Source organism: Cnephaeus nilssonii (genome assembly GCF_951640355.1).
Source record: "Cnephaeus nilssonii genome assembly, chromosome: 15".
In the NCBI taxonomy this organism is placed as follows: domain Eukaryota; kingdom Metazoa; phylum Chordata; class Mammalia; order Chiroptera; family Vespertilionidae; genus Cnephaeus; species Cnephaeus nilssonii.
This window is the reverse complement of record NC_137086.1, coordinates 24,639,182-24,654,157: the sequence shown is the minus strand read 5'-3', so window position 1 is coordinate 24,654,157 and position 14,976 is coordinate 24,639,182. Positions and strand designations below refer to the sequence as shown.

Genomic DNA, 14,976 nt, shown 5'->3' with positions numbered 1-14,976 from the left:
GTCTTCTGGTTTGAACCTCTAAGAGACCCTCAGGATGATACTCCATCTTCTACTCTCTTTACATCAGTCACCAGTGGCAGACCAAGGCTTCTAGGTCACCTGTCACCACCTGGCCTTTGTCCCTGGACAGTTCATTCTCTCCCATCTCCCGCCCCTTCACACCCTCCAGGTCCTTCCACTGCATGCTCATCAGCCACTTTCTAGATCCTCCCCCCTTCCTTTCTGAATGTGTCTTCACCTTCTTTTTTTAACTAGAACCCCGCTCTGCTGACCTCATGAAGAGGCTAATTTCTCTCTCCCACAGGCAGGTATTAGACAGTGTAGAGTGCCCCCTGGGAAGGCACATGGGCATTCTTCCTTAATAATTGTCAGCTGAACCCAAGGCGACAGGCAAAGCCGCACCTTGGTTACACATTTTACCAAAAAGGCAGATGTGTTCTCAGCATTGACTCTTATCTTTGCCCAGGTGTAGGGAAGTGGGTTTTGATATGTAAATCCAGCCAAGCACTAGGAATGAATAGGACTCTGGCCCACTCAAGAATGCAAATAATCTCCTTTGTCTTGACTTTTGGTGAAACTTCCTGGTGTTTGGGTGTACAAAATAAACACGCTGCTTCAGCTCTGTGTCACCCGGTCCCAGCCTTTTCCTTCTATCTCTGTGTCTTGTCTCTTTCTTTTATTTCTCAATCCCCAGCCCCTCTACTTGAAGAACCGGATCATCTCTCTTTCCGTGCTGGATGTGGAATAGAGAGATCCCGCCATAAGACAGGGCCCAAGGGTGGAGAGGCTCCTTCTAGCTTCTTTTAAAAAAAGTATTTTTATTGATTTCAGAGAGGAAGGGAGAGGGAGAGAGAGAAACATCAATGATGAGAGAGAATCATTGATCAGCTACCTCTTGCATGCCCCCTACTAGGGATCGAGCCCACAACCTAGGCATGTGCCCTTGATGGGAATTGAACCCAGGACCCATCAGATGGCAGACAGATGCTCTATCCACTGAGCCAAACCAACTAGGGCAAAGAGGCTAGCTTCTTGAGGCTGCTTCCAAACCTCCTCTTCTCCCTTTTTCTCCCATTCATGTCATTGAACTTCTTGTTTCTCCTCATAGCTGTGAACCTTGACCTTTGGTCACTCCTCCTTCAGTGATTTCAGTTCCCAGCTCAGATCTCTCTTCCGTCAATATACTCAGTGTCATTATAACACCAGTTCACCAACCCTGACCACATCCTGTGGCCCCTACTTCTCGAACCTTCCCCTCCATGTTATTTAAGCCACCTCTGAACCTTCAAAATTTGCTTTTTGAAAAAACAATTAAAACAAAGTCAATGTACATTATTATATTAGAATCAGGCATACAAGATAGTTCTTCAATATTTATATACTCAACAAAGTGATCATTTTAATAAGTCTAGTAACCATCGGTCACATTACAAAGTTATTATGCTATATCGACTATATTCCCTAGGCTGTACATTATATCCCTGTGACTTAAGGATTTTATAATTGGAAATTTGTACCTCTGATCTCCTTCAAACACACCTGCTTCCTCTAGCAACCAATACTATGTACCATAGTAATGTTAGCAATAGAACTGGGTGCAGGAACTCTCTATCCTATTCTTGTAACTTTTCTGTAAGTCTGAAATTATTCTAAAGTAAAAGTTCATTCAATGTTTAAAAGAAACAGCATTTCCCTTATCCCTTTTTCAGCTTTTCTCCATTTTCCTGCTTCCCTTCACAGGAAACCTCCTGAAAGTGTTGTGTATGGCTATGGTCTCTACCCCTAAACCCCAACCAGCTCATTTGTAAGTTTACTCCCATCAAGCTACTGTCCATAGCTCTCCACTGGAAATTCTTGGGTCAAGGTCAATGATAATCTCCCTGTTGCCCAACTCCAGAGCCAATTTTTCTCCTTATTTGGTTCCTCCATGACTTCTACCAGCACGTACATGGCCCAGGGCTCATTCTTAAGACTCTACTCTTTGTCAGTGCCCTTATCTCAGAGGTATATTTCATCCCATCTCATGGAGTTAAGTACAACTTACCTACTGTTGATATGAAGGTTTATACCTTCAGCCTTAACCCTATGAGGTAGGGACTGTTATCATGCTCCTTTCACATGAAAGCAGACAGGCTCTTAGACATTAAGGGGCTTCTCCAATGTTACACAACTAGAAGCTGCAGAGCCAGGATTTGAACCTGGGTCTGCATGACTCCAGATCTGTGCCATGAGTGACCAGGATGCCCTGCTGCCTTCTCCCTCTATCCCAGCTCCCTGTCCTGCTTGCTCCCCAGGCTCTCCTGCATGTGCTGCTTAGTCTGGCCTTGTACTTTGTACCCCTTGTCCACTTCTGGAATGATCACCCCTGCCTCCCCCCACTCCACCTCTTCAATCCTCTTCCCTCCCAGCTCCGGTGGGGGATTTCTTTACTCCTGAGGCCAAGATTGATCTCTCTTGGCCTCCTCTGAACTCCCATAGGACCCACATCCCCCCCTAAGGCCACTGAGGGCTCATTTGTATCTATGAGTTTCATGCTTTCTGAACCCAAGATGGGGGTCCTTGGCCCAAGTAAAGAGCACACTTGGGGACATTAAAGCACAATGTCTGAGATGGGGACTGCCTGGGAAAGTATGGGCCACAGGCCTCCATTATTACACACCATCTCGAGGGGTCTGAGTTACCCAGGATTATTTTTATTTGGTTTACTCCACTAAGCTGGTGAGCTCTTGAGAGATCATGAATTCATAAGTACCATTGAAAACAAGTGTGTTTATGTGTGTAGTTAGGGGAGTATGTAGTTTGATCCACAGTTGGGAATCTGCACATGCAAAGGGCCTGACTTCATTTACATGTGGGTTTTCAACTGTGCTGGTGGTCAGCGCCCCTAACCCCGGTGTTGTTCAAGGGTCAACTGTACTTCAAAACTCTATTCTCCTGGGTCCTGGGAAGCCAAGGAAAGTTCAATCCAGAAGTGAAGGAACTGATTTAGGGTTCACCAAGGTCACAGAAAGGCCAAACAGTTCTCATAAGGGCCACTGAGTTCAAAGGAATATTTTGAAGAAATGGGCTTGACACTGTGATCTTGATCATTTTTGAGGAACTGAAAGTGCCCTGAGGGAAGAGACAAGGAAGAGGCTGGAGACCTGTGAGGTGGTGGTTGGGGTAGGGGTGGGGCAGAAGGAGAGAACTGTGTGTGTGTGTGGAGGTCTATATAGTGGTTGAGAAATTGAGAACTGATGTCATGGGCAGAGGGCATGTGTTGGGGCTGGAACATTGCTTTCAATGACAGTGAGTTTGACCTCTGTCCCCATGATGCTGGCCTGGGTTCTGTGCCCAACCCTGTCACCCTCACTGTGCAACTGTAGGCAAGCCTACTTGGCCTCCCTGGGCCTCTGTCTCATTTCTAAACCGAGGAGATTGTGGAGATTGAAAAACTAAATGATGGGATTGGGCTACATCATTTCTAGCTCTTCCTGCTTCCTTCAGCTTTTGTCTCAGGTAATCCAGTGAAGACGGACTTAAGTGCTCCGCATTTCATATTTTACCTTTCGAAATGCAGATGGCTTAGGAGTAGGTATGTGCCTACTCCTTTTCAGCATTCTGAGTCAATCTGGGAAAATACCATCCAGTCCCGTCCTCCTGGGGCCACCCCTGCCTCAAGAATGGAAGAGCCAAGTTAATATGATCACTCTTATGCAGGCCTCCTGATAAAAGTTCTTTTTCATAGAAAGCAGAGGATAGGCAAGGGCTGAGGAGAGCAGGATGTGAATGGTTAAATCTTGCATGTTGTGAAGAAAATGGGCCTCATTCCTTCATGTCTCGCTTAAACATGACATTCCAGTCAGAGTCTTGGTTAATAAAACCATAATTGGAAACTGGTCTTATTGAATTCATATAAAGAAATGTATTGCTATGACTCACTCATTAAGTATTGCCAAATTCTGGAGGGATTAGGTAGGGAGAAAAATATATAACTCACCAAATTGCTTAAAGAAAATAAGTCTCCTTGTATCTGAAAAACAAGAGGAAAAATCCTTGTCCTTTTAACAAAGTGAGGAAGCTAATGGTAATGCCCCTGGGGCTGGGATGCAGGGAAGGAGAGCACACTGGACCCTCAGTCCTAAAGGTTTTAAGGGCGGAGATTTTAGGGGAGGTCCCAGGGAAAGATCTTAACAGAATGTTCAGTAACTTTCCAGGTGTATCCTTTTAGGGTTGTGGTCTCCATTCATTGATTGGCCAGCCCCAGTGCAGAGGGTCATTCAATGCAACTGGATCTGACATCAGCAGTGGCTGGTTTTGTTGCTTATCTGGGCCTGGAGCTGAAATACAACTGAGGCGTAGATGTTATCTCTAGGGAGGAGATGTTATCTCTAGGGGTCCAGACCTCATGACCAGTGATATGTTAGGGGAGGAAAAATCACCCTGGGGGCAAGGTCCCATCCTATAATTGATTGTCCATTATTAGGCACCAGGGGTTTTCCATCTGGTGACCTTCTGTACCTGGTCTATCCTTGTTCGGCTTGTGTCTAACTGCCTACAACAAAATCAGAAGCATTTTAGTCCATCTTCACTGATTACCTGAGACAAAACATGAAGGAAGCAGGGAGAGCTTGTCTTGGGCTTGGGTGCTTCTAGAGGCCAGGCTCCTGTAATCCATTGGGGACAATGGCCTTGGTGTATTCCCCACCCCCTACCCCCTTGCTGGACTTGTAAGTAAAGAACTTGGAGCTGCCTCCACCCCCAGGGGCTGGAGGTCACAATCACAGCCTTCAGGTGGTTAAGGCCAACACCTTGCCCAAGGATGCTTTGTAGACCCACAGCCCACTAAAGTTGCTGGGTTCCAGAATGGTGCCCATCCATGTCTGAGTCCTGAACTTGTCAATGCTCAAAGGCAATTCTGCTGTTGAAGGCCTGGCTGAGATGTGTCACTCACAGAACAGCTTCAGAAACAAAACAAAACAAAAACTCAAACAGTGAGGTTTTCAGAAAGTCTGAGATGGCAGGCAAAGGAGATAGGAGCTGGGCAGAGCCCAAAGAAGCCAATCTGAGGGTCCAGGCCCCACCAAGAGAAGAGAAGAGATGAGAATAAGAAGAAGAACCAGAAGAAGGTCTAAAGGTTAAAGTAATCAAGACAGGAATGTTCTATTTGGCAATGAAACAGAGTCAGACAGACCCAGGTTTGAATTCTGGCTCTACAGTTTCTAGTTGTGTAACACTGGGGAAGCCCCTTAATATCTGAGAGCTGTCTGTTTTCATGCAAAAGAAACATGATAATAGTCCTTACCTCATAAGGTTAAGGCTAAAAGTATAAATTTGTGCATCAACAGTAGGCAAGTTGTACCTAAGTCCATGAGATTGGATGAAATAATACCTCTGAGCCAGGCCAAGGTGGCTCAGTGGTTGAATGTTGGCCTATGAACCAGGAGGTCATTGTTCGATTCCCAGTCAGGGATTATGCCTGGGTTGTGGGCTTGATCCCCAATCATGATCAATGATTCTCTCTCATCATTGATGTTTTTCTCTCCCTCTCCCTTCCTCTCTGAAATCAATTATGAAATATACCTCTGAGATAAGAGCTTAGGCAAAGAGTAGAGTCTTAAGAATGAGCTCTGGACCATGTATGTGCTGGTAGAAGTCATGAGGGAGCCAGATAAGGAGAAAAATTGGCTCTGGGGTTGGGCCACAGGGAGATGACCATCAACTTTGACCGCAGAAGTTTCAGTGGAGAGCTAAGCACAGTAGCTTGATGAGAGTGGATTGAGAAATGAGCTGGAAGGGGCTGGGGTTAGAGACCACAGTCATACACAACTCTTTCAGGAAGTTTCCTGTGAAGGGAAGCAGGAAAATGGAGGGGAGGTAAAGAAAGGGATAAGGCCGTGGTCGGCAAACTGCGGCTTGCGAGCCACATGCAGCTCTTTGGCCCCTTGAGTGTGGCTCTTCCACAAAATACCACGGCCTGGGAGAGTCTATTTTGAAGAAGTGGCGTTAGAAGAAATTTAAGTTTAAAAAATGTGGCTCTCAAAAGAAATTTCAATCGTTGTACTGTTGTTGATATTTGGCTCTGTTGACTAATGAGTTTGCCGACCACTGGGATAAGGGAAGTGGTGTTTCTTAATCGGTGTGAGAGGAGAGAAATATGGCTAAGACTGGGCTTACATTTCATTTCTCCCATTAATAGGGTGTGACTTGTGGAAGCCACTCAACTCGACTGTTTCATCTGTGAAGTGGGTGCTCACAGGATTTCCCAGTTTGAGGATCAAGAGAGCTAATAAGGTAAGTGGGAGACCACACTGTGTGGACTGATCTGCTATGCAAACACAGTGCATGATTGTGAGCAGAGGCGGCTGCCGGGTCTCCCTTTAGTCCCCCAATCATACCGTGGAGATAGCTGTTCCTCAGCCATTCATGATTCGGAAAAGTAAACTTTGAACTAGGGAACCCATCATGCGCATGTCCAATTTGGAGCTTTCACTGTGCTCTGTCTCTGGCTGAGTTTTTTTTTTTTTTTCTTCTTTGCCCTTCCCAGTCACATTCTACCTGGGAAGTCCCCACTTGAGCCCCCGCCACCTCCAGACTGAGGTCCTTTCTGACTGCGAGAGCCCAGAGTGTCCACACCTGCAGTCCGGCCGGGCTCTCCTAGTGCTTCATGTAGTTTCCTGAAAGCAGGGACCTGCCTTTTCCCCTTGGGTCCCCCATTGGCTACGAAAAGGGCCAGTGGCAGGTAGAAACACGGACGGGGTAACATGGCCTTCAGCCTCGGCAGTTGCCAAGTATTAATATTAGTCTCCCTCCCTTCACCCATCCTCCTGTTGGCTGGCCTCATTTTGTCTCCCGAAGGTCAGTGCCAATGTCCATTTTTGGGAAACTATTTAATATTTTGCTCTCTGTCAGGGTGACCCATCACAAATCCACAGGAAACGAGAGCCACCAGCCGGGGTAGGATCAGAATACTTTAATAAGATATCAGTGTCAAAATACATTTCCTTATAAAGTTAAGCTCCCATACAGTAATAATGTCAGTAGGAATTCAACAAAATAATAATGTACATGAAATCGTTACATTGACAGGTAAAGTTAATATTGAAGCTCGGAATATTTCTCAGAGTGTTTTAGTAAAACTGCAAGGGTGAGCTACCCTCACGGCCGAGGCAGCGCACACGGGAATCCAACCCCAGTTTACCAGGCCGTGGCCCTCCGGGCTCTGTCGTCACGCCACGCGGGGCAAAGCTGCGGTGCTTACGTACATTTGGCCAACACACTGAGTAGATACTATTTCTCATATAACTTAGATTTCTTGTGAAATTTAAATTTTGTGTTTTGACAGTTAGTCCATCCAGGCTGGCCCCATGCTTGGCCTGTTGTGCTTTGGGTGTGTGTTTCTAGAAATATCTTCATGGTGCCCAGGACAGATGAGTTCTATGCGATTGGTGTTTAGAAATCAAAGGTGTAGTCCCTCTTACGCAGCGAGTTCAAGTGCTCTGAGAACACTATTTCCAGTGCTTCCTACCTATACAAGTCACTTCAAGTGACAGACTCGGGAGGGCCTGGGGCTGGGCTGCCCCCAGGTCTGCCTGCTGCTCGCCAGGGGGGCCCCGCACCTCGGCCTTGCAGGGTGATCTGAGGAAGGGCACTGGGCCAGGCTGGTCAGCACCGGCTGCCCCTCTCTCAGCCCAGCTCCATGTGCTCCGAGGTGGTCAGCTGGGAAGACATGGCCTGGGTCACTACCCCGTTTCTGAAGCCTTCCTTTCTTTCGCGAATTCCCATCGAAACCATCTCTGGGTGGGTTTAGAAACATCCCTATGTGCCACATGAAAGCCCATTAGAGTCACATAGCTCAGTGCACTTGAAGGGCCAGCAACAAGACCTTAAGAAAAGTTAAAGCACTTCATCTCCCTTGGATTTGCCCAGCCCCACACCCTTAGCCCATAATGTGCCAGTAGACCCTCTTGGCAGTAGTAATAATATATACATACATACATAATACACAGAGCACATATGAGGAAAAGACAGCTCCCACTTAATGATTCCACTTCTTGGATTGTTTGTCACGCTATGGCAGACCCCAAAAGCAGAAGCCCACAGAGCAACCTTGAGCAGTGTTAGCACGGCCCGGGGGTGCTGTACAACGCTGCGTGTCGGCAGGAAAGGGCTGAAAAAGATCTAAAGTGATTTTGTGAGCAGGATTCCACTTCCGTTTCTAAGTTTTTAGATATTACAAAGTACCCATATATATGATAAACACTTAACCCAGATATAAATTTAAAAAACTCAGTTATGGTTTTGAATAATAATAATTAAAAAAAAATCCACTGAATGTGGGGAGAGAAGAAAACACCAAAGAGTTTAGGAAAAGCCTCCCTGTGCAACTCTCACAGACAAGCACATACACTTGGCGTTCACCCTTCACATTTCTTATTTTTCACCCAAAGTCATCAAAATTAGAGCAAAGAGTTGGCTTTTAAAAAAGGCTGAAATTACCAATATAGTGATTAGCTTTAAAGAAGAAGGGCCATGAGAGAGAGAGCAAGGCCACAAATCAAGCTTGGAAAGCAAATATTATTTTCTCTTTGGCAAGAACAAAATCTTTTTAGTTCAATGAAGCCAAAGCTTTCCCTACAAACAGACACCCAACTTGTTAGTGTGAATATTGTGTGTGCACGAGAGAGAGTGGCCTCTGGATAATATAAATTAGAAGCAATTGAAGTTGGGGGAAAATCTTATGAAATTTAAGAACATTTCCATTGACAGAGTAAAACACAGCAGGTAAAACAACCGTGTGCTTTAAAAATATGGATACTAAAGTGAGCGTCTTCAGAAAAAGGCCATTACTTGGTAACCTGGGCAAGTCTGCCAGGTAAGTACACCTTGTAAAAAGTGTGTTGGTGTTAGAGATACCTAGTTGCAAAAATAGATGCTGAGAGTGAAGCTGGCGGACGGCCTGGCAGGGACGCCTGCCCTGGAGGAAGGCCCTGGTTCAGGTGCCCTGGTCCAGGGCTCTGAGAAGGTCCCCTCCTTGCAGGAGCGTGGAGCTTCCTGGTACAGGAACGTTCACCTCACAGTCATATCTGGTCAATTCGGGCAGCAGGTAGGGTTCAAACGAGGGCCCGAGCAGCCGGCTTGCCATACCTGAAAGAATGGTTGGTACCGTATTTTAAAAACCAAACCAGACATCCGGAAAAGGCTCTATTCCACAAGAGGCAGGCAGGGATGAGAAGGGTGCTGCAGAGAACAAGAGGCGTTTTCCAGTTTTTGTGAGTCAGGGTGACAGACAGGGCAGCCCTAACTTTACTGTTTCTTCAATGTAATCTTATCCGAGTGACCTACTGCATCCTCAGGGGGTGGACCCATATCACCAGGTGGGGTGCTGAGCCCCACGGGAGAAAGTGTGTCGTGCAGACAGCAGCTAGAGGAAGTTTTAGGGGAGGGTGTTGTGTGGAGGGAGCCCCCACGAAGGCTTCTTGCCTTGACAGAGGAGACGTCAGTTAAGAGCCTGTGTCACCGTGCATTGGCAACAGGGAGGAAAGACTGAGTAGAAAGGGCATTCTGAACGGGCTGCTGCCTGCACACACATGTACATATACACGTGTGCGCACACATTGCAAGGAGGAGCAAAGTGGAATCGCTCAGCACCCAAACCCCACTTCCCCAGAAGGAGGCCCAGGGACCGGAGGACAGCCTGGAAGCCCTTCATTGGGCCCCTGGACCTCACTCTGTGGACTGGGTGGGTCTCAGGCCTCTGTAGCCCCCCTTCTTGTACGTACTGTCAGAAACCAGGGGGAAACTATTCTTAAGGCTCAAGGAAACCTGTGGGCTCACAGCAGGCATGACAATGCAGTTCTTTACTGAATGCAAACCTCCCACGTGAAGGCTAAAGGCGCGGCTGGGCGAGTACAGCTGGAATTCTAGCCCAGGGCTGTCTGGTGGTGCTGGAGGCTGGGTGCTGAAGCCCAGAATAGTGATTTACCCCAAACCATAGTGCTGAGGAAACTGCCCTCTTTGAGGGCAGGGGTCTGGTATGTTCCACCACGTCCTCCACTATGTTGATGCAACCTTTTGTGACAACATCTATGTTTCCCAAGATGGTACCTGACTAAGAAGGCCCAGGACAGAGGGCAAGGCACCAGGTGACTAACCCTCCAGAAGGTCCAGCAGGGTGACCTTTTCCAGAGCCCCTGGCAGCATGTTTTCCGTATGTGTCCTCAGCCTAACTCCCACCTGAACGCAGAGGGATGCCCCAGAGGCCAGTGGGACATGAGGCAATCCAGCAGCATAAAAGACACAGGCTCGAGGGCTTTCTGGATCAAAGAGCCCTGGATGTCACCTGATGGTTGTAAGGCTCCTTCTAAAGCCCTGTAGGCAGATGGCCTTCCAGCCGCTGCTGCAGCTCTGCTGGGAGGGAGGGCTCGCCCCTCTTACGGAAGCGGCCTTTCAGGCAGCCAGTCCTGCTGAGCTGAGACCTGCCGCCTCGGGATGTCCACCCGCTGGCCCTCGCCCCTCCCCCACACAGCGGACGCTGGCACGGAGGCTGCGGGCCCTGGCGCACCCACCTGCTGCCTTGTGAGCCGGAGGCAGGCTGTAGTCCTGGTACTGAAAAGCGCAGCACTGCGGGGGGAACCTGCTCTTGGCGCTCTCCTCGGGGCTCATGGCGGACGGTGGCTGTGGTGGGGGCAGGTGTCTCAGAAGCTGACTTGGGCCCCTCATGGGGTTTTGGGTGAACTCATCTGAAAGATCAGTGTTGGAGTGTGAGGGCGGTGCCAACCTGAGGAGGGGAGAGACAGTCCCCAGGCCTCGAAGCCCAGGCTCCTGACGGTGTAGTTTGAGCCAGAAGAGTGGAAAGGGGAAGCTGTGTGTGTGGAAGAACCGAGATGTGCCCCTGAGCCCCCAGCAGACACCCCCACCCGATCCCGGGGGAACCCGGCCTGCTGCTCACCACTGGGGACGTTGGGGCGCAGCCGCTTGTCAGGTATCGGAGGGCAGTTCCCACAGCCCCTGAGACTCTTCATCCTTTTCCACATCAGATGTGAAGGGCTGCCTCCTGGAGGGTCCCCCTGGGAGTGAGAGGGGCAGATGTAGAGGGGAGAGGACCAGAGGACCCGTCCTCAGACTGCGTCGGGGTGGGCGGGCTCAGAGCAGCTGTCTGAGAGGCCACCTCCCCACCCCGCCCTGCTGCCCCTGGCTGGCCACTGAGCCTCAGAGTGTGAGAGCTGCCTGCCAGCCTGGATCTCTGCTCTCAGCCCCGATTCCCTGCCCGGCCTGTCCCGAGGGCTGTGGAGGAAACCCAGGGCAGCGCCGCCCGTCTGGAGATGGCTCACCCCACTCATGTCCTGGAAGGCTTGCTCCTCATACTCCAGCTGTCGCTTCAGCTTCAGCTTGTTGGAGAGGGCTATCATGGCCGGGCTCATCGCATCTGGGCCCTGAGGCCTGAAGCCCTTTGCAGACCTGCCAAGCCCGAGAGAGTGGGCCGTGAGGGGGTCTGGAGCCCCATGCCATTCGGGGCCTTCAAAGGGCCCTTCCAGCACTAATACGTCTGACCCAAAGGGCAGAGGCTCAGAGGAAGGGTGTGGGCCTCAGGGCCCGAGCTGCACACCGCTGCCCTTCCCCCCACCTGCTGAGATGCTGAAGGTTCAAGTCACATGTGCCGCCTGCCCAGCGGTACCCAGGCAGCCTCCAGGCCTGACCTTGGTTGCAGCGGCCCAGCTGGGCGGCATCAGTCTCTAGGAGGGTTTCTTGTGCCTAAAATGTTCCCCCTCGGACGAGTGAGGCTGCTCTCTCAAGGGCACGTGCCCCAGGGCAGCGTAACTAATGTGCCCTGGGAGCGGGGAGGGGCGGGGGGGTGTCATATGCCAACCATTGTGCTTCAGCCCCAGGAGCTCCCAGCCGGTGGAAAAGGAGCTTGTTGGGGTGATCTGAAGGAGCCAGGAGGAGGAGGAGGACAGGGAAGGCAATGCTGGATGTCTAAAAGGCATGGGCATCTTTTTACTTTTCTCAACCAGGGTTCCAGGAGGAAATAGAACCACTGCCCAGGTACCTTTTCGTGCTCTGAAATGAACCCTAGGTAAGAAAGGTGCTTTAGGGGGCTCTGGGGAGAGAGACAGGGGTGTGCAAGGGTGGACCAGCTAGTTCTCTCCCCTTTCCTGTCGTCAATCACCTCTGGGTCCCCTCCGCTCTGATAAAAACATTGCACTCGAGGCCTCACAGACCTCATGGTGATTCCCCTCTGCCGGGCTCACTGGAGGACCAGCCACTGTGGAGCAGGAGTTGGTGATGGGGCAGGAAGTCTCTGGGCCCCAGATCACCCCCGCAATGGGTACCCATCTGTTTCCCCCCCCCCCCTTTCCAGCACAGCCTTTGCTGAAGCCGCTAAGGATCACTGCCACTCACCTCTTCTTGAACATGGACAGATGTGGGGAGGGGACAGGGGGCTCCGACGGCGATATCCCCAAAGCCTCCACGTGCTGATCTCCTCCAGGCCACTTGGGGGGCCTGAAATGTAAGGGTGGATCAGGGGGCCACTGTGTGTTGAATCTGCCCCCCAAAGAAGAGAGCGGGGTGCTGGCCTGGCCACAGCACGATGGCAGGGACACCTTGCTCCCGCCATCGAAGAAGATGGAGGACATGGGCTGGTGCTCGGGCTCCGTCTTCTTGCTCTCCAGCTGCTGCTGGTACTTGTCCAGGAGGAAGGGGCCGGGCGCGGGGGCCAGCGGCTGGAAGATGCTCGTCATGGTGCTGACGCAGTGCTGCGGGAGGAACTGCGGGTTCTCGGGCGAGAGCTTCTCCTCGGGGCAGATGGGGCTCAGCTGGAAGTCTTCCCCGTCCATGGGGATGTAGGGTGCCAGTGTCTCCAGGTCCAGCTCATTGAAATCCAGCTGAGGAGACACAGAGCAAGAGCACTTGGCTTTCCGTAATAAATGCTTTCCTGTAAAGTTACATGCAAATGAAAATTTACGATTCTGATATATATATTTTGGTTAATCCTCACCCAACAGTATTTTTCCATTGATTTTTAGGGAGAATGGAAGAGAGAGGGAAAGACAGGAACATCAATATAAGAGAAACACATTGATTGGTTGCCTCCTGCACAAGCCCCAACGAGGGCCTGGGCCAGGAAGGTACGTGTTCTTGACCGGAATCGAACCCAGGACCCTCTGGTCCACAGGCTGATGCTCTACCCACTGAGCCAAATCGGCTAGGGCTCCGATATCATTTTTAAATGCATTTACACTAAAATAGTATTTCAAAGACTCCCCACTTTGTGAAGCGAGTAAGTGTTCCCTTTGCCTATAAATGTCTCATACACCTGGATGTGCTTTTTAAATGTTGGTCTTCTTTGAAGAAACATTTTTATTGATTTCAGAGAGGGAGAGAGAGATAGAAACATCCATGATGAGAGAGAATCATGGATTGGCTGCCTCCTGCAAGTCCCCCACTGGGGATTGAGCCCACAACCCGGGCAAGTGCCCTTGACCGGAATTGAACCTGGGACCTTTCCGTTCGCAGGCTGACGCTCTATCCACTGAGCCAAACCAGCTAGGGCTTGCTTTTTTAAAAAAATATATTTCGTAGTTTTGGCCTTCATGTGCACTAAGGGAGCTCCCTCAGTGAGTAGGAGATAAACAAGGTGAGAGTTGCAGGTAGCAGAGATGGTTTGACACAGGTAAAGCAGAGGGCAAAGTGGGAGGAGGGACCTCCACCGGCTCTACTTCCCTGCACCCTCATCTAGTTAGGGACCGTGGTCCAGCATCTCCCCTGGTCTCTGTCACAAAGGGGTGCCGGCTGCTAGACCGGGCCCGAGCCTTCTCCGCCGCCTGCTGGCAGGCACACCAGCCCAACTTCTCCGTGGCCACCTACCTGGGTGCTGCACTGGTCCTTTGCCTCTGTATCCATGGCAAAAAGCTTCTCAATCACCTCCATCTTCAGATCATCATTCAGAGATGTGTAATAGTCCTCAGGGCTGCCAGGCTGGGGGCCAGGAGGGGAGTGACTATGTCAAGAGTATGACACTGGTCTCCCCAAAGTCCAAGGTAGAAGGAGAAATACATTCTTAGGCCCACAGACCAACTCCATTCCACCCGACAAGTACTTGTAGAGGGGCCACTCCCTGTGAGCTGTGTGAGGTCCATTCATCAACCACTCTGCACCTCAGTCACCTCATCAACTGAGCCTGTCCTGAGGTGCCAGTGGGATAAAGGCCATGGCCAGCAGGGCTCTGGAGACTGTGCAGCTCTGTGCCCTGAGCAGGGACAGAGCTGGGGGCTCAAAACACTGCCCCTCAGCCCCTGCCTTCTGGGAACTTGTCATTTAGGTGGGGGTGGGGCTGGATACTGACAGCAAGCAAACAGCTGGTGTACCTGCAGGCATATGTCCCCTCTCTACAGGACTCTAGGATAACTTGAGTAGGAGGAGGGCAGTGTTTCTGTCCAGACTGACCGGCCATACGGCAGTGGCCAGAGGAGGAACCCGCTCTCTCCGTGGCCTCACTCCAGGGGGCTCACCGTGGAGCAGCTGCTGCTGGTGGCGCTGGGGCTGGTGTCCCCCAGGGTGGCCTCCTGGGGCATGGTGAAGGCGGGCAGGCTGGCCTCGTTCTGGGCAATGTGGCTCCTCAGCTCCTCAGCCCACGACTGGTTGGGGGCCAGTATGGTCTTGCCATAGGCTGATGACTCCTCGAAGCTCTGGTTCCCTGTGGAGACAAGCGTTTGGCTTGGTGAACAGGGATTCCGATCGGTCCATGGAGAACCCCCGAGGGCAGAGAAAAGCCCAAAGGATGCACGAGAAATCCCCAAAGCCTCTGCAAGGCTTGACTGGGACAAAGGGGCCTTTAACTGGGGCTCTGATTCAATGTGCAGGCTCCCTTTCAAGGGGACACCCTCCTGGAGCATTTACTTGTCAGAGACTAAGTGAATTAGGAGCCGCTCTTCCTCGAAGAGCAGCCCAGCCTGTAGATGAGAGGTTAGGAGAGGACAGAGGGCAGTCAGCTCA

At 50.6% G+C, this 14,976-nt stretch overlaps 1 protein-coding gene across 1 annotated transcript in view; it reads right to left on the bottom strand.

Annotated features, from left to right (window-relative positions):
* Positions 1-6,937: 6,937 nt before the first annotated feature.
* The window catches only part of EPAS1 (endothelial PAS domain protein 1), a 78,778-nt gene continuing 70,739 nt past the window's right edge, over positions 6,938-14,976 (bottom strand). The window contains exons 10-16 of the mRNA XM_079792013.1: positions 14,493-14,677; positions 13,849-13,959; positions 12,382-12,866; positions 11,313-11,439; positions 10,931-11,048; positions 10,548-10,721; positions 6,938-9,126 (exon numbers count right to left, since the gene is read on the bottom strand). Coding sequence (XP_079648139.1) covers positions 8,975-9,126; positions 10,548-10,721; positions 10,931-11,048; positions 11,313-11,439; positions 12,382-12,866; positions 13,849-13,959; positions 14,493-14,677 — 1,352 coding nt within the window. The 3' untranslated portion in view covers positions 6,938-8,974. The remainder of the gene's footprint in view (positions 9,127-10,547; positions 10,722-10,930; positions 11,049-11,312; positions 11,440-12,381; positions 12,867-13,848; positions 13,960-14,492; positions 14,678-14,976) is intronic.